The sequence below is a fragment of the Moschus berezovskii genome, chromosome 2 (genome assembly GCF_049115385.1).
Source record: "Moschus berezovskii isolate FMDL1 chromosome 2, NW_MosBer_1.0, whole genome shotgun sequence".
Taxonomy (NCBI): Eukaryota; Metazoa; Chordata; class Mammalia; order Artiodactyla; family Moschidae; genus Moschus; species Moschus berezovskii.
Genome location: NC_142461.1, coordinates 23202379 through 23223036, shown reverse-complemented (window position 1 = coordinate 23223036; position 20658 = coordinate 23202379). Strand labels below are relative to the sequence as shown.

The window sequence follows — 20658 nt, the reverse complement described above, 5'->3', positions numbered from 1 at the left end:
CAACGTAGAAATGTAACATTTTTTATAACCTCTTAATACCCCTTCTTGCCTTCTCAGGAAATAACGACTATGAATGGTTTAATGACTATTATTCTAGACTTTCTTTGATTCACAGTTTTCTAATTTAAAAATCAATTCCTTTGATTTTTAAAGCTATTAATAAGAATCCTCCAATAATCAACCATAAGAAATCAAGGAATGAGCAAATGAATGAGTACAGATATTAGTTTGAAATGCCCTCTAAGTTGTGAGTACCAGCTAGCTTTTTTATAAAAGTTATTTCAGTTTTATAAGAGACATAACTGACATACAAAATTATAACACAGTTAAACCATACACTCTGGTGTTTTCATGCACATAATAAATTGTGAAAGAATCTCCACCCCTCATCTAGTTAATTAAGCCATCCATCAGCTCACATACATATTTTTGGGGAGAGAACATTTAAGTTCTACTCTCCTAGCAAATTTCAGTTATACAATACAGTGCTATCAACTATAATCACCAAGTTTTCCATTAGATGCTCAAATGTTACTCATCTTATAGATGGAAGTCTATACCGGCTGGTCTTCACTCAGTGGTCTTAGCATATGCCCATAACAGGCGTCAGTGAGACTTCACTGTCAAAACGCTTTTGCCATAAGATAAAAAATGGTTTTGGTTGTGAGATTACACAACATACACTAAGTAAAATTCTACAGGCCCCTAAAGAGTGCCCTCAGGTACAGAAATCTACCCCTTCTATTTTAACTTGGAAAATTTCAGGCAGCTGACTTTTCCCATTTCTGTCACTGCTTTGTGAATTTATACAATTTCTCTGCACAAGATAGGTAAGATTCATTCACCTTTACAAGATGGCTTTAAAATTAGACTTGCAATATCACTATAGACAGAAACAGACAATTGCGAGTTTGACTAACCTTTATTTTCTTAAATTCTAAGCACTCAACCTTCCATGATGCAACAATAAAAACCATGGAGGCTAAAATTAGAGAAACTACATAGCACAAACACTGATTAACTACAGAATGCTGCAGTTGGCTTTGACTGGATTTTCTTAGCCATTTTTACCAGGACATGAATGTCACGATAAGAATCTCATGGTTACTCTCTATATATAGTCAAAGTTTACTATTGAAATAAAATTAAATTGACAACAAATAAACCTAATGATTTTAACTGCATACATCATTTTTCATTCTGCTCCATATACCTTGAGAAATAAGGGTAAATGATTCACCTGTGAAAGCAATAATCAGGTTTTAGATAATCAAAACACAATTGTCGTTTTCCTCTTTTCACTGTGTTAGTCCTCTAAGAGACATTAAACACATCAGGGCCAACATTTGCTTCACAGGGACATGCATTAACAGCTTGGACCTTGATAATTCCTCTGTTCCTCCTCCCCACCCTTTTTTTGTCTTCCTTTCAAATCCCCATGGAAAAGAAATGCAAAAAAGCAAAATGGTTGTCTGAGGAGGCCTTACAAATAGCTGTGAAAAGAAGACAAGAGAAAAGCAAAGGAGAAAAGGAAAGATATAAGCATCTGAATGCAGAGTTCCAAAGAATAGCAAGGAGAGATAAGAAAGACTTCCTCAGCGATCAGTGCAAAGAAATAGAGGAAAACAACAGAGTAGGAAAAACAAGAGATCTTTTCAAGAAAATTAGAGATATCAAGGGAACATTTCATGCAAAGATGGGCTCGATAAAGGACAGAAGTGGTATGGACCTAACAGAAGCAGAAGATATTAAGAAGAGGTGGCAAGAATACACAGAAGAACTGTACAAAAAAGATCTTCACGACCAAGATAATCACAATGGTGTGATCACACACCTGGAGCCAGACATCTTGGAATGTGAAGTCAAGTGGGCCTTAGAAAGCATCACTACGAACAAAGCTAGTGGAGGTGATGGAATTCCAATTGAGCTATTTCAAATCCTGAAAGATGATGCTGTGAAAGTGCTGCACTCAATAAGCCAGCAAATTTGGAAAACTCAGCAGTGGCCACAGGACTGGAAAAGGTCAGTCTTCATTCCAATCCCAAAGAAAGACACTGCCAAAGGATGCTCAAACTACCGCACAATTGTACTCATCTCACACGCTAGTAAAGTCATGCTCAAAATTCTCCAAGCCGGGCTTCAGCAATACGTGAACTGTGAACTCCCAGATGTTCAAGCAGGTTTTAGAAAAGGCAGAGGCACCAGAGATCAAATTGCCAACATCCGCTGGATCATGGAGAAAGCAAGAGAGTTCCAGAAAAACACCTATTTCTGCTTCATTGACTATGCCAAAGCCTTTGACTGTGTGGATCACAATAAACTGTGGAACATTCTGAAAGAGATGGGAATACCAGACCACCTGACCTGCCTCTTGAGAAACCTGTATACAAGTCAGGAAGCAACAGTTAGAACTGGGCATGGAACAACAGACTGGTTCCAAATAGGATAAGGAGCACGTCAAGGTTGTATATTGTCACCCTGCTTATTTAACTTATATGCAGAGTACATCATGAGGAACGCTGGGCTGGAAGAAGCACAAACTGGAATCAAGATTGCCAGGAGAAATATCAATAACCTCAGATATGCAGATGACACCACCCTTATGGCAGAAAGTGAAGAGGAACTAAAAAGCCTCTTGATGAAAGTGAAAGAGGAGAGTGAAAAGGTTGGCTTGAAGCTCAACATTCAGAAAATGAAGATCATGGCATCTGGTCCCATCACTTCATGGGAAATAGATGGGGAAACAGTGGAAACAGTGTCAGACTTTATTTTTTGGAGCTCCAAAATCACTGCAGATGCTGATTGCAGCCAGGAAATTAAAAGAAGCTTACTCCTTGAGGAAAGTTATGACCAACCTAGATAGCATATTAAAAAGCAGAGACATTACTTTGCCAACAAAGGTCCATCTAGTCAAGGCTATGGTTTTTCCCGTGTTCATGTATGGATGTGAGAGTTGGACTGTGAAGAAAGCTGACCGCTGAAGAATTGATGCTTTTGAACTGTGGTGCTGGAGAAGACTCTTGAGAGTCCCTTATACTGCAAGGAGATCCAACCAGTCCATTCTAAAGGAGATCAATCCTGGGTGTTCATTGGAAGGACTGATGCTAAAGCTGAAACTGCAATACTTTGGCCACCTCATGCGACGAGTTGACTCACTGGAAAAGACTCTGATGCTGGGAAGGATTGGGGGCGGGAGGAGAAGGGGACGACGGAGAATGAGATGGCCGGATGGCATCACCGACTCGATGGACACGAGTTTGAGTGAACTCTGGGAGTTGGTGATGGACAGGGAGGCCTGGCGTGCTGTGGTTCATGGGGTTGCAAAGAGTCGGACACGACTGAGCGACTGAACTGAACTGAACTTTCAAATTACCCTTGAAGCCTACTCCTACTCTTAACCCCAAGACACGCTGATTGGTATACACAGGTAACATTTTTATTTTTTAATTTAATTTTTTTTGGTTGTGCCACATGATTTGTAGGATCCTATTCAGGATCCCTGACTAGGAATTGAACCCTGTCCCCAGCAGTGAAAGTGCCGAGTCCTAACCACCAGACCACCAGGGAATTCCCAATGAGTAATAGTTTAAATTCTTCTCCAGAAGTCTATCCCAAGGCCTTGAGAGGGGAGAACTGCTGAGCTGGGGACGGTGGGCTTTCTGCCTCTGGAAGGGGAGGAAGGCAGTGAGGTGACAGCACGGCCGGATCCCCAGCTGCAAGCTGGAACCTGCTGGAAAACCAGGGCTATGATACGGCAGAGGTCGCAAGGACCAGGTGCAGAATGCAGGGGCTGAGTTTCAGGCGTTTGGGAGTTGCGTTAGGAATAAGGGGCTGATGGAAAACAAAATGTGCAGCCAATACAAGGAACTTTTCGCTACTAGAGCTCAGTGTTGAGAAGGCATTCCGCATTTTCTAGTAAATAGGAATTGACAAGGATAAGAAATCAGGGGTGCCAGGGAGGTGCTGTCTGCCTCTCAGAGGGTTCTTTACCACAAGGGTTGCCATGGCCTCCTCCAGGGGATCTTCCCCATCCAGGGGATCAAACCTACATCTCTTGTGTCTCCTGAATTGACTGGCAGGTTCAGATTCTTTACCACTAGTGCCACCTGGGAAGCACTAATAAACAGGAATTTGCCTTGGACAAGAAAGCAGAGGTCTCGGGGAGGTACTATCTGCCTCTCAGAGGACCAGACTAGAGGATATGACGTCCTCAAGTCTTCCTGATAGTGGAATTCTTTTTTTAATAACAAAGAAAGCCATTCACTTCACAATTTAAAAAAATAAGAAAATAAGATGCAAATAGCTTGGGAGATGATTATTGGGAATGCTTTTGAGTCAAATGATGGCATCTGGTCTTCTCCTAATGTGATAAATAGAGATGGTTAGAACATTAGATGGTCACGTGCCCTTGGAAGAAAACTGGGTGTGGTGGCTGCTCCTGAAGAGGGTAATGAAAAGGGAACTGGACTCAGTGAATATGAACTGTTTTCCATGAGAAGTTCTTCTATTCTTAAGTTGTTCATAGGATGTTTGTAACCTATCAATTTGAGCAGATATATACTAGTGGGAACTGAAAGATTTTAGTCCAGTCTGTTCTTTTTACAGATGGGAAAGCAGGCTGTGAGATGTTCAGTGTCTTTTTTTTATCATCTAACATGTTAACGGCAAAGCAAGGGTTATAATGCTGAGGTGTCCTGATATAGCTTAATAACAGAGAGACAGGAATCATCCTTATCTTCATGTTAGATTTTCTCTTGCTCCCAGGTGGGAGGCTGTTATCTCTGGAAGTAGAAAAGCAGACACAGCTGAAAAGCAAACATAGGACTTAAGAATTCAGAGTTCTGGAATACTAGAGATGATCAGATGTGTAGCCAGGGCAGGTCTCGTATGCTATGTCAAGACCATGTTTGGTAAGACCTGATGGCTGGAGGTGTGGATGGGGTGTGTGGATGGAAAACCCAAGGATCTTCAGTGCCCCAACCCTCCCTATTAAGAGGCAGCACTTCTGGCATGTGGGAAGACACTGCAAAAGCCTGCAAGGCAACAGGCAGACCCTTTGGGAGCTCTCCTTCCTCCTCTCCTGAAGCTCTGGCCATTAAATGGGGTTAAAGCCCAGCTTAACTCAGCTGTGAACCTGCTCAGCCTAATAAGGTAAGGAAGAGCGTATACCCCCAGGAGTTAATGAGATTTAGCTAATATGTACCAGGTATGGTTTCACAGGGGGTGGTAGTGGTAAAGAACTCACCTGCCAATGCAGGAGAAGCAAGAGATTCGGGTTTGATCCCTGGGTCAGGAAGATCACCTGGTGAGGGAAATGGCAACCCACTCCAGTATCCTTGCCTGGAAAATTCCATGGGCAGAGGAGACTGGTGGACTACAGTTCATGGGGCTGCAGAGAGTTGGACACAACTGAGCAACTCAAAACAGCACAGTGTGTACTAGCAAGGGCCACGTGGGAGTACCACTGAGACAATGTCAAGGGTGTTTGATCAACATGGCCAGAATGAAAGAGTGGACAAGTTCAAATTCACTGACTTGAGGGCACTTTGTCAGGACGTGGGCTTAAACAAGAATTCAGGGCATGGACCACTCACTGTTAGGTGGCTCTTAAGAGTCCTGGAGATGGCTCACTTTAAGCAGAATGAAAATACCTGGGTTGCTCTGGCAGATGATAGAGGAAGGAATAAACAGGCAGAGGGAGGTGGACGTAGAGGAATGGAAATATGAGCCCAGAAGACCCACTGTGAACCAAAGCCATCCAGAAGGTATTGAGAACTGACATCCCTAAGACATTCAGTGGTATCTCCCCTCTGCAGGTGGGAGAGACAAATACAGTGTTGGCTCACTAACAGCCGTGAGGATGATGGTCACCTATATGCGGAGGTCATGTGATTGCACCTAATCTCCAGGACCAGTGGCTGTGATGATCAAGACAAATGGCAAATCTGGAGAGCAGCCAAGGGGGCTTGACTCTCATGAAGCTCTAGGGCTGGTTAATGATGTGTGGAATCCCTAGTGACAAGACAGGCAGCAGGCAACAATGGCAATGCTTCATATCCACCAATAAGACGAGAATGGACCATCAGAAGACACAGATCTCTGTTCCAACAAATAGCCATGACTTCCCTCTTCCTGGACCTGAGTCAGTTCTCAAATCTGGTATACACTGGCTGAAGAGGAGGCAGGGTCCCTAAAGAAAATGTCCTGCAGCTTGAGTAAGCGTCTAATGTAATGATTCTAAAGTCCTTCTCCAAAGGGCTCTATAGGTTTTGGCCTAGAACACTGCCCCTCCCCCACAAAGAGTATAAATGAAGACAATAATTGCTATTAACCACTATCCCCACCCCATGCAATACTGTTCTGATTTAGTCTCCCAGTGAAGGAGGCATAGTGTCTGAGGTTTCTGCCTGGTCTTACCCACAAAGAGAACAGAGAGAAATACGCGCAGAACTCAGGGAATCCACTTGGGAGCTTCTATAGCCTCCTTATCCAACTGTAACTACAATCGGTCCAAGTAGAGTAGAGTTTATTTTCCAAAGGCTGAGACCACTCTGGACCCCTTTGGAATGAGCGTTTGGGACACAACACAGGTAAGTGACTGAGACCTTCAGAGCTGCTGGCTGAGGGTTAGGGGAATCTAGAATGGATGGCAGAGGAGGGAGGTGATGAGAACCACGTACGGTCCTGAGGCCAGCATAGTAATAGGCTGCCGCTGCTGCTGCTAAGTCGCTTCAGTCGTGTCCGACTCTGTGCAACCCCATAGACGGCAGCCCACCAGGCTCCCCGTCCCTGGGATTCTCCAGGCAAGAACACTGGAGTGGGCTGCCATTTCCTTCTCCAATGCATGAAAGTGACAAGTGAAAGTGAAGTCGCTCAGTCATGTCCGACTCTTCGTGACCCCATGGACTGTAGCCTACCAGGCTCCTCCGTCCATGGTATTTCCCAGGCAAGAGTACTGGAGTGGGGTGCCATTGCCTTCTCCATAGTAACAGGCTACAGTTAATCAAATCCTACTAGCCTCCATTTTTCAGGAAGAGAGGCCCAGGGAAGCTATGGAGGGGCAGAATCAGAGACATTTGCAAAATGTAGTATAATCTGTGGACCATGGACCACAGGCAGCAGTCAAGGATATGCACAGCTTAGCTATTCCTTTGAGACAAAATCTGCTGTGATGAATGAAACAGCTACGGAGTTTGGGGGATGCACTTGAGACCATGCCAAGGTCACCAAGGTCACGTTTTCTCTGGCTGCTCCAAGCTTGCAAAGGTACCAGAGTCAGATCATCTGCCCAATGCAGGACTTTTCTCATGAACATTCTTTGCTCTCAGACAGCCCATTGGTCCAGCTTAAACCTTCACACTGTGAGGGTCTTTCCAGTCAATCCTTTCTTTGCCAACTCCTTTCACAGGCATCAGACTTCCCTAGTTCTTTTGCCTGACCTTTTATCCTTTACATTCATTTTGCATTTCTAACTTTGTCCTTCTATCTGCTTCTGAAGGACCTGTACCTGGCACAACAATAATGTCTCCCACATAGAAAGCAATGAGCAGGGACTTCCCTGGTGGTCCAGTGGCTAAGACAGGGGATGTGGGTTCGATCCCTGACTGGGGGACTAAGGGGTTTCCCTGATGGCTCCCAGTAAAGAATCTGCCTGCAATGCAGAAGATCCAGGCTCAATCCCTGGGTTGAGAAGATGCCCTGGAGAAGGGAATGGTTACCCACTCCAGTATTCTTGCCTGGAGAATTCCATGGAAAAAAGTCTGGCAGGCTACACTCCATGGGGTCGCAAAGAGTTGGACACGACTGAGTGACTAACACTCACTCTCTCTGGGGGAGGCTAAGATCCTACATGCCCTGTGACCAAAAAACCAAAACATAAAACAGAAGTAATATTGTAACAAATTCCATAAAGACTTTAAAAATGGCCCACATAAAAAAATTCTTAAAGCAGTGAGCATGAATCAGTAAGGTTTATAAAACAAAAATGGAACTAATAAGAGAACATTCATTATTAAGAGAATATTCATGAGCATAATTGTTGGATGCTATTTTATTACATATGATCTTACCTGAATTTTATTTGTGTCAATCAAGTGCTGTGCCATGGATTTTAGGATAATTGCAAAGAAGAACCAGGAATGCTGTTAGGAAAAGAAAAGACAACCAGAAATTTATTATCTTACGGCAAAGTAATGATAATTCTGTTCTTTACAACATGCGGTATTATAAAATCTTTATCTTAGAATGTATTCTTTGAAATTAAATGCATCAGAGCAATAATATAGTCTCCATTATGTTAGGATCATCCTTAGCAAAGTTCTAACGGGAAATGTAAATGCCAGATATTTCTGTTTCCCAGTCATCTCAAAGACTGTATAACAAAAGACACTGGCTTACTTGACATGGCTGATTAGACAGTCGTCTTAGGAAATTCGTGGGGTGTTCTACCTGTTTTCCTTAAACAAAACTAAATGTTGTAGCAGGCCCACCCCTCACACTACCATGGGTAGAGGCAAGAGTAAAAATGGAAGCTGTACATTTAAGTATTTAAAAACTAACAGAGTGTTAAATAAAGTATGTTGGCTCTTCCTACCTCGACAAATACAACTTCATGACGGTTTGGGATACTGTCCCTGAATGTGGGAGCAGAGGAAGAGCACAACCCTGGCCCACCCCTTCCTTTCACCTGGGGCTCTGTCCTGCCCTGAGGGACCTGGTGTGACTGTCCAGCCTCCAAGCCCAAGCGCTGCCCACAAACCAGTTCCTCTCTCCCACCAAACGCTGCTCCTGCCTTGGGTCTGGGGCTACACTCAGGCAACAAGAGGTTCCCTCTTTAATATGGACTTATAATGTAAGCAGGCCCAGAAATAAACCTACTAGCTCTAAAGGTGGGTTCTCCTAGGAATCCTTATAGTTCCAGGCAGCATTCCTTTTGACTACCCTCACACTTTGTCTCATGAGAAGGGATGCACTTGGAGAAGGCCAAGGGCTTCCCAGGTGGTGCTACTGGTAAAGAACTTGCCCGCCAATCCAGGAGACACAAGAGATGTGGGTTTGATTCCTGGGTTGGAAAGATCCTCTGGAGAAAGAAATGGTACCCCACTCCAGTACTCTTGCCTGGAAAACTCCATGGGCAGACGACCCTGTTGAGCTACAGTCCATGGGGTCACAAAGGGTCAGACACAACTGAGCACACACAGCAGCAAAGAATACCCAAGGGTACTAGGTGGGCAGCCTTCTCCAGCGACCCTGTCTCCACCCTCACCCCATTACAGTCTATTCTCTACGCAGTCATCAGAGAGATCCTTTTGAACCAAGGTCAGCTCAAGTCACTTCTCCCTTCAAAGGCCTCTCATGGCTCCCAGTTTCTTTCCCAGTGAAAGCCAAAGCCCTCACAATGGCCCACAGGCCACACGCTACCCCGCTAACCTCCTGGTGCCTCTCTGACTTCACCTTGCCTCCTTTTTTTTACGTGGCTCCAGCCACACTGGCCTTCCTGCCACCCTTTAGGCATGTCCACCAGGTGTGCTACTGCCTTATGACATTATCCAGGTCTTCCCCTCAATCTTTATTTTCTTTAATTGAAATACAGTTGACTTAACAATATTATTTAAGTTCCAGGTGTACAACATAATGATTCAATATGTTTATGGAGTACACTCCTCATAAGGTTATTATAAAATACTGGCAATACACCCTGTGCTCTTCATTACATCGTTGTAGTTTATTTTATACCTAGCAGTTTGTACCTCTTAATCCCCTTCACTTATTTTCCCCCTCCCTTCACTCCTCTCCCCTCAGATAACCACTAGTTCGTTCTCTGTATCACTAAGTCTGTTTCTGTTTTGTTATACTCACTTGTTTGCTTTATTTTTTTAGATTCCACATATAAGGGAAATAAATGTTGCTATTTGTGACATCGTAGATGGACTGGGAGGGCATTACATGCTTAGTCAAAGAATGACAAACACTGTATGTTTTCCCCTCTCCCTTTAATGTTCTACCCTAAATGTCTCCAGCTCTCTCACCTCCTTCACATTTTTTGCTGAGGTCTTTCCTTCTCCACAAGCTCTATCCTGACCATTCTAATTAAAACTGTAAACCTCACTCTGCCCTCAATGCTCCCATCCCCTTACTTCCTTGATATTTTCTCTTCCCATGCTACTTCTCACTGCTGAACATGCAATTTTCCCCATTTTTAAAAACCTCACAAGACTATTTATTTAGTTTTATATCTTTAGGCCGTACCACCTGGTATGTGGGATTTTTTTTAATCAATTTTTTAATTTTAAAAATTTAATTTTTAAATTTATTTTTTAATTTTAAAACAAAAAAATTAGAATTACTTTATAATGTTGTTAATTTCTGCTGTGCAACATGAATCAGCTGTATGTATACATACATCCCCTCCCTCTTGAGCTTCCCTTCCCCCCCACCCCATCCCGCCCCTCCAGGTTGCCACGGAGCATCAAGCTGAGCTTCCTGGGTCACACAGCAGCTTCCTGCTAGCTATCTGTTTTACACATGGTAGTGTATATACGTCAGTGCTACTCTTGCAATTCATCTCAACCTCTCCTTCCCACATGTGGGATCTCAAATTCCTAATCAGGAATTGAACCTGAGCCCCCTGTATTGGCAACATGGAGTCTTAACTACTGGACAGCCAGGAAAGTCCCTGAACCTGCAATTTAATTAACTTTGCTATTATGTGAGTTGTTTATTGTTTTTTATCTTGCAGTACTGTGTAAGCTTCCCAAAGGCAGAGATCTTTATTCTATTCTCTAAATGCGTATCAAGTGCCAAGGATGGTGAGGATGTTGTTTGTTGCATGGAAAGCACTTGAAACATATTTGCTGGATAAATTAAATGAATATACTCTTACAGCTAATTTAAATTTAAACAAACAAGCCACTTGACCTAGACAAATTTGATTTTAGTGAAATGCTGATTGCTTATTGATCCAGCCTCAGCCCACCCTAGCTACTTACTCATCAATCATCTATCTGTCAAGTCATGATAGATAATTAATTTAGCAGGGGACTACATTCACAAGTCTATAATGACTTAGAGTTATATCTTTATAAGCTTATCACCAACTTTTATGTTACTACAAATGCATGTGTTGCAACTTTTGGGGGTCAAAGAGTAGCTGTTTCTCTGCCTCCTCTCTGCTGTCAGTCTACTCATGAATACATCATTAATCCTTTTGTTGATATTTTTCCTCTTACTGTGCCTAAAAACCCCATAAACTTTATTTCGGGTACACTGAGTACTTTTGAATGTTTCAGGTCATTCTTAAGAGTTCTTGCCTGGAGAATCCCAGGGACGGCGGAGCCTGGTCGGCTGCTGTCTATGGGGTCACACAGAGTCGGACACGACTGAAGTGACTTAGCAGCAGCAGCAGCAGCAAGAGTCATTCATTTTGCCTTTAGGCCAAAGGATCTGGGTCCATTCTACTTTTAAATATGATCTGTTCTCTTAACATTGGAGGAGGGCATGGTAACCTACTCCAGTATTCTTGCCTGGGGAATCCCATGGACAGAGAAGCCTGGCGGGCTACAGTCCATGCGGTCACATGCTATGTTCCAACATGAAGCTTATACCAGAAACCATAAGAGAAGTAATCTATAAAAATCAACGAATCCTATCACCTTCAGAGTTGAGTGTAAGCCATCCCAGTGAAAGCCCGTCTTTAAATTCTTTACCTTCAGGACATGCTTGACTGTTGTGGAGTCATTTGATTGCAAAAGACCAGTCATATTTTTAACCAGTTCTTCATGTATAGTTCTCTCCTTGTATGACGTAGTCTTGAACACAAACTGAAGAAAATCCAAACAGTGAAAAAAAGTTAAATACTTAAAAACAAAGGGTCAAACATTATGTTCCATGAATAACTCATGTCTCAAAATTATCTGCTCATGCCAGATTTTGTCATGAAATAAATGAAGGTCCAATGATAAGTGTAATACACACCTCCTCCTACTGAGGGCTTTGTACAGGTGGAGCCTTGCTCACCTAAGCTCTCCTTGAAACACTCTTAGTAGAAATCAAAAGGAAGATCAGAGAGCAATTTAGCAGGTTCAAGGAAACATGGAGGGCTTTGACCCACCTACTTAGGGCACATTTCCCCTTCTCCTTCCTTCCACTGGCAACAGGTGGGTGGCATGGTAGCATTTCTTCATCCTGAAAGGGTAGAGTACCCACTCAAATAGCCAAGTGGGGAAACTGGTGCCTTCCAGAGGCCAGTAGGAGAGTTGTCCACAAGCCCAGGGTCCACTACCATCTTATGCTGAGACACGGCAATCAAGAGGTTCATAAGCATTGGCCGTCAGTAAGGTAACAAATGCTGCTGGCTTTTTCCTTAAAAGATTGGTTGCTGGCACAGTGAGTGCATGTCATGGTTTAGTTTTCCATATTTCTTCATATATTTTAAGTATCAATTCATGCACATATATTTAAAATACAAAATGCTTATAATGTTTTACTTATGAGTTGGGTTTGCCTCAAGGAAGGTGATTTCTTTACAATATTCATAGTTTGGACTTCATTATAGTCAAGGGTGAAGACAGACAAGAAACAAAGCAGAGGCACTTTGCATCTGGGTCTATAATTATCTCTTGACTTCATAGCACATTGATGCCTAAATCTCCTGAGGCATCTGACTTCTCCAAGCTCATCCCAAAGGAGAAAAATAAGGCTAAGAGATGTATGAAACTAGCTAAAATCAAGAGTAGTGCAATTTTCCCCCTCATGGGTTATGACTCCTATGAGGGTAATGTAATCAACTATCTAATCCCATGCACTGTAACTGAGCTCCAAGGGCATCTTGACTAGCTCTGAAATTTTTTAAAATTTTGGCTAAACCATGTCAATCCCATGAATTGCTATTAACGATGGTATCTAATTAGATCGACTTTAGACAGACATCTTTGAAAAAGACATGGTGGGTGTATGTGTGCATTTTGGATATCGTAGATGGAGTGAGTTAGCAGCATTTAGCACCACTGAACTTGAAATGGTGTTTAGTGTATTTCTGAATAAGTATTAACTATATCAACGATCACATCTTGCAAGGACATCAAAGCAGGTATTTACCCTAGTTTTCATTAAACTCTGAGGTGTGGAGCTTCATATTATTGTATATGTTAGAAAATAATTTTTTCACTAAGGGTGAAAAAAGAATCAGACTCCTTGGTCAAGGTCAGACTATCAGCCACGTATTACAGCTGGAGTCAAATCACAGTCAGATAGCTGGATATTCATCTTGTCCACCCATCTCACTTCACAGAGAGGAAATGTGAGGTTCAGACAGGCTGATCCCTCTGAGTTAACTATCTTACCCTAACTAGAATCTATTTTCTAGTTAGTTTTCCATTTTCTACTTTTTCTAGTTAATTTTCCATTTTCTACTTTAGCGCTTTTTCCAGAATAAATTTTAGTTGGTTATATGTATTTGTCTGTATTTGTTTTAGACATATGAAATTATGTTATGAAACATCTTTAGGAATTGTCATCAGCTTGAAAATCCACGTAGGTGTATTTCTGGATTTAAAACACTGACAAATGTGGTCCACTGGAGAAAACACTTCAAAGCAAACTCAGTAAATATCCTCCTACATCACAAAATCAAATGGTCTCGTCAGGATTTTTTAAATATCCTGGTTAAAAATAAAGACTGCTCCAGGAAGCACTGCCAGGACACCACTCCAAGAGCATTACAGATCGCTTCTCTGAGCTGATATAAGGCTCTCATCAGGAACTAGCCTCGGCTGTCACAAAAATAGTCCCATCAGTGGGTTCTAAATGCAATTTTTGGTAATTCTACTGGAGCAAGGTAAATAATACATGTGTTGAAAAAGGGATGACTTTGTATGATAGAGATTGGGGAATTTTTCTCCTTTCATGCCCTCTGGAGCTTGAAATGGAAAATTGGGGTAAGGGTTGAGAGAATGAAAATTCTATAGATGATTCTCTTGAATAGTAAATTCATCAATACCCTATAAAAGGAAGCTATACCTCTGTCTTACAGAGCAAACTAAAAAGGCATTTGTAGGTGGAACTGGCCTTTGGCAATTGAATTGTAGATCTTATTGGGTAAAATCATACCATAGGGAAATTATTGTGAAATTACTATTTTTGGCATATGGGCTGTTTTAAGGGCACACACTCATATTTGGGAAGACATTTAACTTTTCTGATGGATAAAAAACATGATAATATGAAACTGTAATGGGAGTAATTCCTCACTGATTATATCTCAGAGGGGTGCATTCCAGAATAAAATTTCTAGTTATTTCTTGTTGTCACAAAATTTTAGCACAAAAGACCCCAAATTCTTCTCTGGTTGCCTTTTTAGACATCTGAACTACATGGGTATATGTCTACCGATACATATTCTTGGAATATGTTCTTTTAATTAAACAGTTCTGTCTCTTAAAAGAGATAATCTTTGCATAAAAATTGAAATTTAGGTCCTTTATATATATAAAGGAATATAAGATACTTTTATTTATCTCTGGATGGGTTTTTTCTTTTCCTTCAAGAGGATGACCCTTAGGCTGGAACTGTAATGTGCAAACATCATTACAAGTTCACTGGCATAAATTCACAGGCCAGCTGAAAATGAGAATATAAACATGTCCAAGTGAACATCTGAAGAAGGTCACTGGAGGAAGCAGCGCACACTGATGGGATGGGCTAGTGGTTCATGCCGGAGGAGAAAGGACTTAACATACCAGAAGCAGGTACAAATACACAGTAACTGGGAAAATGAAATAATGCCTGAGAAAACAATAAAAAGAGCTAAGAAAACATTGCAGAAGAAACACAGCGCATTCAACAAACCAACAGGAGGTGTCTTCCTTAAATTTACAGAGGAATTTCATTTATTTCTAATGTTGATTTCAAAAGACCATACTTTCGTTTACTCCTCCACTTCTTTCTTTCTTGTTCTCCCCATATAAATATTCATTTGCACATGTATGCATTATTTATACATTGAAATAATACATTAAGCCCATCAATGCAAAAAGAAGGAGTGCTAAGTCACTAAAGGGAAAGTTCAATATGACTGGGGTGGGCACCATTCAGCTAAAGATGGGAACTTCCCACTTATTGCAGACAGGAAATGAGACAAGCCACACAGCACAAGGGGATACGACCAACGCCCAAGTGGCAATTTCATACCTTAATGTAGGACTGGACAGAGGGGTCCAGTTGTTCCTCATGGCACTTGGCCACGATGTCGGTCAGAACCCTGGAAAAGCAAAGCTGTTGAGTGGCCTTTCTGGAGAAGGCAGCAAAATACCACTTGGCTTGTCACTGAAGTGCTTGGTAAGCTGGGCACTTAATCATTACTGAATGAATGAATGAGCCAATTTCAAACTCAGTACTGGGTGTTCAGTATCTATAACATCCATCAGCCATTTCCAACCTTGAAATCTCTAAACACGAAGATAAAGGTTATGTCTTATGGCTGCAATATTACCTTTGAGACATTTTTGCCCAAGTTGTATATTCTATTACAGTTTGTGTCTGCTGACAATGTCTTTTTGGAAAAGGAATTGCTTTTAGTACCTTATTAAAACTTAAGATCTTTAACCTCTAAGTATCACATTCTGTTTTTAAAGAGCTTGTCTTCCAACTTAGAGGTGTTCTATACGTGCTTTTGGAAAAAGTATTTAGTTTAAGATGTAAGTTTTTGGGTTTTCCTCCTTAGCTGGGTTAGAGTCCAGTAGCAATGGTGTTACAGGTTAATTTCTTCACATTAATACTTGCAGTTACTCCATGGCTGCAGTGCTTAGGAATATCTCAGAATTTTAACAGGTCTAGCTGCTGAAATATTTAGTTTTGCCAACAGATGCATCTACTCATGCTGAAAAGAGTACAGCCTGAAGGCACAGATGGGGACTTCTAATCTGGCTCCAGAACTGGCTGGTTGTAGAAATGTTAGAGATGTTTTAATTTTCTAGCTTCAGAGCTTTATTTTAAAAATGATGCTGTGCTTAGTCACTCAGTAGTGTTCTACTCTTTGCGACCCTATGGACTATAGCCCATCAGGCTCCTTTGTCCATGGGGATTCTCCAGGCAAGAATACTGGAGAGGGTTGCCATTTCCTTCTCCAGGGGATCTTCCCATCTGAGCCACCAGGGAAGCCCAAGAATACTGGAGTGGGTAGCCTATTCCTTCTCCAGGGGATCTTCCAGACCCAGGAATTGAACTAGGGTCTCCTGCATTGCAGGAGGATTCTCAACCAGCTGAGCTATGACTGTCTTTCTGAAAGAGGCTAATAATATGCATGGAAGTTATGAAGTATTAGAGACATTTCAATGTCAAGAGTAATTTTTTTCCAGAATGCTGTGACTAATATTTTTTTAAATGAACTTTAGGAATATATGATTCAATAATTAACTGAAAACCCTATCTCTAGAAAGAGAAGATTGTAACTTGCTAAAGTCACCAGACAGATTAGTAATGTTGAAAGAATGTTGTGAAAGCAAATTTAAAGCAAGAACAGTGAAAGAAAAATTGAACATAAAAAGGAAAATAAGATTCAGTGGGAAAAAATATGGTACAGCTACTCTGGAAAATAATTCGGCATGTTCTTAAAACCAGCACATATGGGACTTCCCTGGTGGCTCAGTGGCTAGCGCTCTGAACTCTGAATGCAGAGGGCCTGAGTTCAATCCCTGGGCAGGGAACTAGATCCCACATACCTCAGCTAAGAGTATGCGTGCCGCAACTAAACATCCTGCATGCCGCAACAAAGGCCAAAGATCCTGCGTGTCACAACTAAGACTCAATAAATAAATATGAAAAAAAAACCCAGTGCACACCACTACCGTACGGCCTAGCAATTGTTCTTTTCAGAGAAATGGAAACTTACGTTCACCCCAAATCTACCAAAAACTGGAAACAATCCACCTATCCTTCAACGGGTGAGTTTTAAACATATTATGATATGGAATACTACTCACATAAAAAGGAGAGAACTATTGATTGATGTAACAATCTGGATGAATCTCCAGAGAGTTATGCTGAGTGAAAAAAGCCAATTCCTAAAGGTTACACACTGTCATATGATATAATTCCATATTTGTCCATGTGTGCATGCTCAGTCATGTTCAACTCTTTGCAACCCCATGGGCTGTAGCCCATCAGGCTCCTCTGCCCATGGGATTCTCCAGGCAAGAATATTGGAGTGGGTTGCCATTTCCTCCTCCAGGGGATCTTCCCTACCTAGGGATTGAACCTGTGTCTCTTGTGTCTCCTGCACTGGCAGGCAGATTCTTTACCACTGTGCCACCTGGGAAGTCCTCATAAATCCATATAACATATATAAATTTAAAATAGAATATATAATAAATTTATCAACTTATATAAATACATGGAATATATAATATAATATTATATATAAAAATATATGTATTCATATTACATATAAAATTTCAATATAACATATATAAAATTCTTAGAGTAACAAAATTTTAGAGATGGAGAACAGATTAGCAGTTGCCAGGAATAAGTGGTGGGGACTGAGATGAGAAAGAAGTAGGTGTGTCAATACAAGGGCAACATGAGGGATCCTTCTGGGAAGGGCGGTGTTCTGTCTCCTGCTTCTTCAATGGCAATATTTTGGGAGTGATGCTGTCCTACAGTTTTGCTAGATGTCACCATTGGCAACATCTGAAGAGACCATGAGCTCTCTTCTGTATTACTTCTTACAACTGCAAGTGCCTCTATAACTATCTCAAAATAAAAAAGTAAAATTAAAAAGGGCAAAGGAAAAGTTAAAAAAGAGGCCTAAAACTCCACTTGGATGATAATAATTGATGATTAGAAGTTAAGAACTCAAGAGTGAGACATACTTAACTTTGAGATATGTGTTCAAACAAGATGCAAGCATACGCAGTTATGCAGCCACTCAGTCATAACTAAAGTCGCCTGTTACCACAGCTTACAAAAGCTCTTCTCCCAAGGCTGTGCTATGAATACCTGGTCACAGTGGTGCTTATTTCGTCTTCTTCATTCTGTACCAGAACCTTGAAGAGCTGATTCAAGATTATAGGCAGAAAACTCATGATTGCGTGAATCTTTTCCACATTCAGTAAGTTCTGTTAAATTGGCAGGACAAAAAAAAAAAAGTCATTGATTAAATTTAAAGCACATTCTACTGATGTTCATCAGGACTTGAATATGAATACAGCAATTCACCTTTGTTTGGCTTCATTTTTCATGGCATTTCGCATGACATACAGGCATGAGGGTAAATGTTGCAAAGACTCTACATCTAATTAACTAATTTAGAGTCAAATGACTCTGATTTTCAATCATTTTTATTTTGGAGAAACTGATCTTTGCTTACTCTTCCATTATACAGACAGATATCTTTTAGGAACTGTGAAATAAAATCATTTCCTCTTGGAATTGATAAGGTGTTTAAAAATCTTCAAGAATAATTACCCCGAAGCTTGCTACTCAATGCAAAATATAAAGGTCTGTTTTGCCCATTTTCATCCTGGAGACCACTGCAACTATTTGTATGTCATGTTACCTTACAGGAGCGGACGAAATTCGAGGTAGGTGACTGAGACATATCTTTCTCCCTTTTTTGGCATTGTCGGAAAAATGCGTTCACATGTGGATCCTGAAACAGCAAAAAAAAAATATTGAATTTTTGGTGAGACATAAGCTGTGTAACAGTCATGGTGATGGGAGGTGAGTCCTTCTGCAGGGCAGATGACTTGATGTGAGGCGCCTTACCAAGGAGGCAGAGAGACAGACCTCTCGTCTCCGCAGCTGTTCTGGCACACTGAGGGCCTGACCTGAGCCACAAAGTCTGCTCTCCTTCCTATTTCATTCTCAGAGACTTGTTTCCTTCTGGGCCACATGACAATGGCTAGAGAATTCCTCCTCTTAGCTCTGTTCCTCCTCCTTTCCTCCCTCTTTTTTTTTTTTCCTTCTTTCTTAAACTGCCTTCTATCATCTTCCTATTCCTGCTTCTTCCACAGAGTTCTATCATTTATTCTTACATATTCTTTAATACACACGAGAAGGGGTACAGTTTAATATGCACAGGGATACTTTCAGACTTAAAATGTCAGCATTAATAAAAAATTAGGAAGTCCACCTGCCATCGTGAAATCAAAGTTGACTCCTGTCCTTTTGTTAGGGGCAGAACTGTGTCCCCTCCAAAATCCATGTGTTGAAGTCCCAACTCCCAGTACCTCAGGCTGTAACCATATTTGAAAATAAGGCCTCGAAAGAGGTAATTATGGTAGTTGCTGCTAAGTCACTTCAGTCATGTCCGATTCTGTGCGACCCCATAGACGGCAGCCCACTAGGCTCCCCCGTCCCTGGGATTCTCCAGGCAAGAACACTGGAGTGGGTCGCCATTTCCTTCTCCAATGCATGAAAGTGAAAAGTGAAAGTGAAGTCACTCAGTCGTGTCCGACTCTTAGTGACCCCATGGACTGCAGCCCACCAGACTCCTCTGCCCATGGGATTTTCCAGGCAAGAGTACTGGAGTGTGGTCCTAATCCCAAATATGACTGATGTCTTTACAGAAGAGAAAACTTGGATATTTACACACAGAGGAAAGCCAAGGAGGGAGGCTTTGGAAGAAGACAACACTGCTGACACCTTGATCTCAGACGATTGGCCTCTACAAATGTGAGAAAATATACTTCAGTTTTTTAAGCAACCCCGTCTATGGTATTTTCTAATGGCAGCTTGAGCAAACCAGTCTGTCCTTTAATGTTGTTTCCTGAAGCAAATGTCACATTGGAAATGCTGGGGGTCAAAGTTACATATTCAGGAAGTGGGATACAGATTCCCTGGTGGCTCAGGTGGTAAAGAATCTGCCTGCAAGGCAGGAGACCCAGGTTCAATTCCTGGGTCAGGAAGATCCCCTGGAGAAGGGAATGGCAACCCACTCCAGTATTCCTGCCTGGAGAATTCCATGGACAGAGGAGACTGGTGGGCTACAGTCTATGGGGTCGCAAAGAGTCAGACACAGCAACTGAGCAACTAGCACTTTGACTTTTCACACTCTTCTGGGTGTTCCTCTGGCATTTGTCAGCTCTAGAGGGGCATCTGTGCTTTGTGTGTGTGTAATATTTTCAGTTTCACGTTATTTATTCAACAATTATTTAGTGAAAGCTATTTGTCAGATCCTCAGCAGGCATGGAGGACAGAGTTCTGGGCAAGGAAAACCCACCCCCTTCCTCTGGTCCTTCCATAATGCCCCTGAGATGGATACTACACCATAGTTTCCACACATACCTATTTTCTCACAATTAGACAAGTGCTTCAAAGGAAAACAGGGTGTCCGAGGGTGTGTGATAAGATGATATAGCATATCTGAGGGGTCAGAGGACAGAGAAGACTTCTTTGAGGAGATGATATTTGAACCAAGATTTGAAGGGTGGACAGGAGTCGAAAGACTGATGGGGGAGGGGAGGCAGAGAGAGAGCTTTCCTGGCTGAGGAAAGGCAGAGTGTCACAAAATCCCTGTGTCCTGGAGGAATGAACCAGACAGAAGGCACAGCACATGAGGGGGCCTAGGGTCTTTGCAAACTGATGTAAATACCACTATGGGGGAAGGAAGATGGTGTCTCCCACGGCGACGAGTGTGTGGGCAGTGGAAGCTGATGCAGA

At 41.8% G+C, this 20658-nt stretch overlaps 1 protein-coding gene across 5 annotated transcripts in view; it reads right to left on the bottom strand.

Moving 5' to 3' along the window:
• The window catches only part of DOCK10 (dedicator of cytokinesis 10), a 321880-nt gene that overhangs the window by 63778 nt on the left and 237444 nt on the right, over nt 1-20658 (bottom strand). For all 5 annotated transcript variants that reach the window (XM_088845240.1, XM_088845248.1, XM_088845234.1 and 2 more), the window contains exons 23-27: nt 18554-18646; nt 17995-18113; nt 15187-15256; nt 11706-11819; nt 8070-8141 (exon numbers count right to left, since the gene is read on the bottom strand). In XM_088845240.1, coding sequence (XP_088701366.1) covers nt 8070-8141; nt 11706-11819; nt 15187-15256; nt 17995-18113; nt 18554-18646 — 468 coding nt within the window. The remainder of the gene's footprint in view (nt 1-8069; nt 8142-11705; nt 11820-15186; nt 15257-17994; nt 18114-18553; nt 18647-20658) is intronic.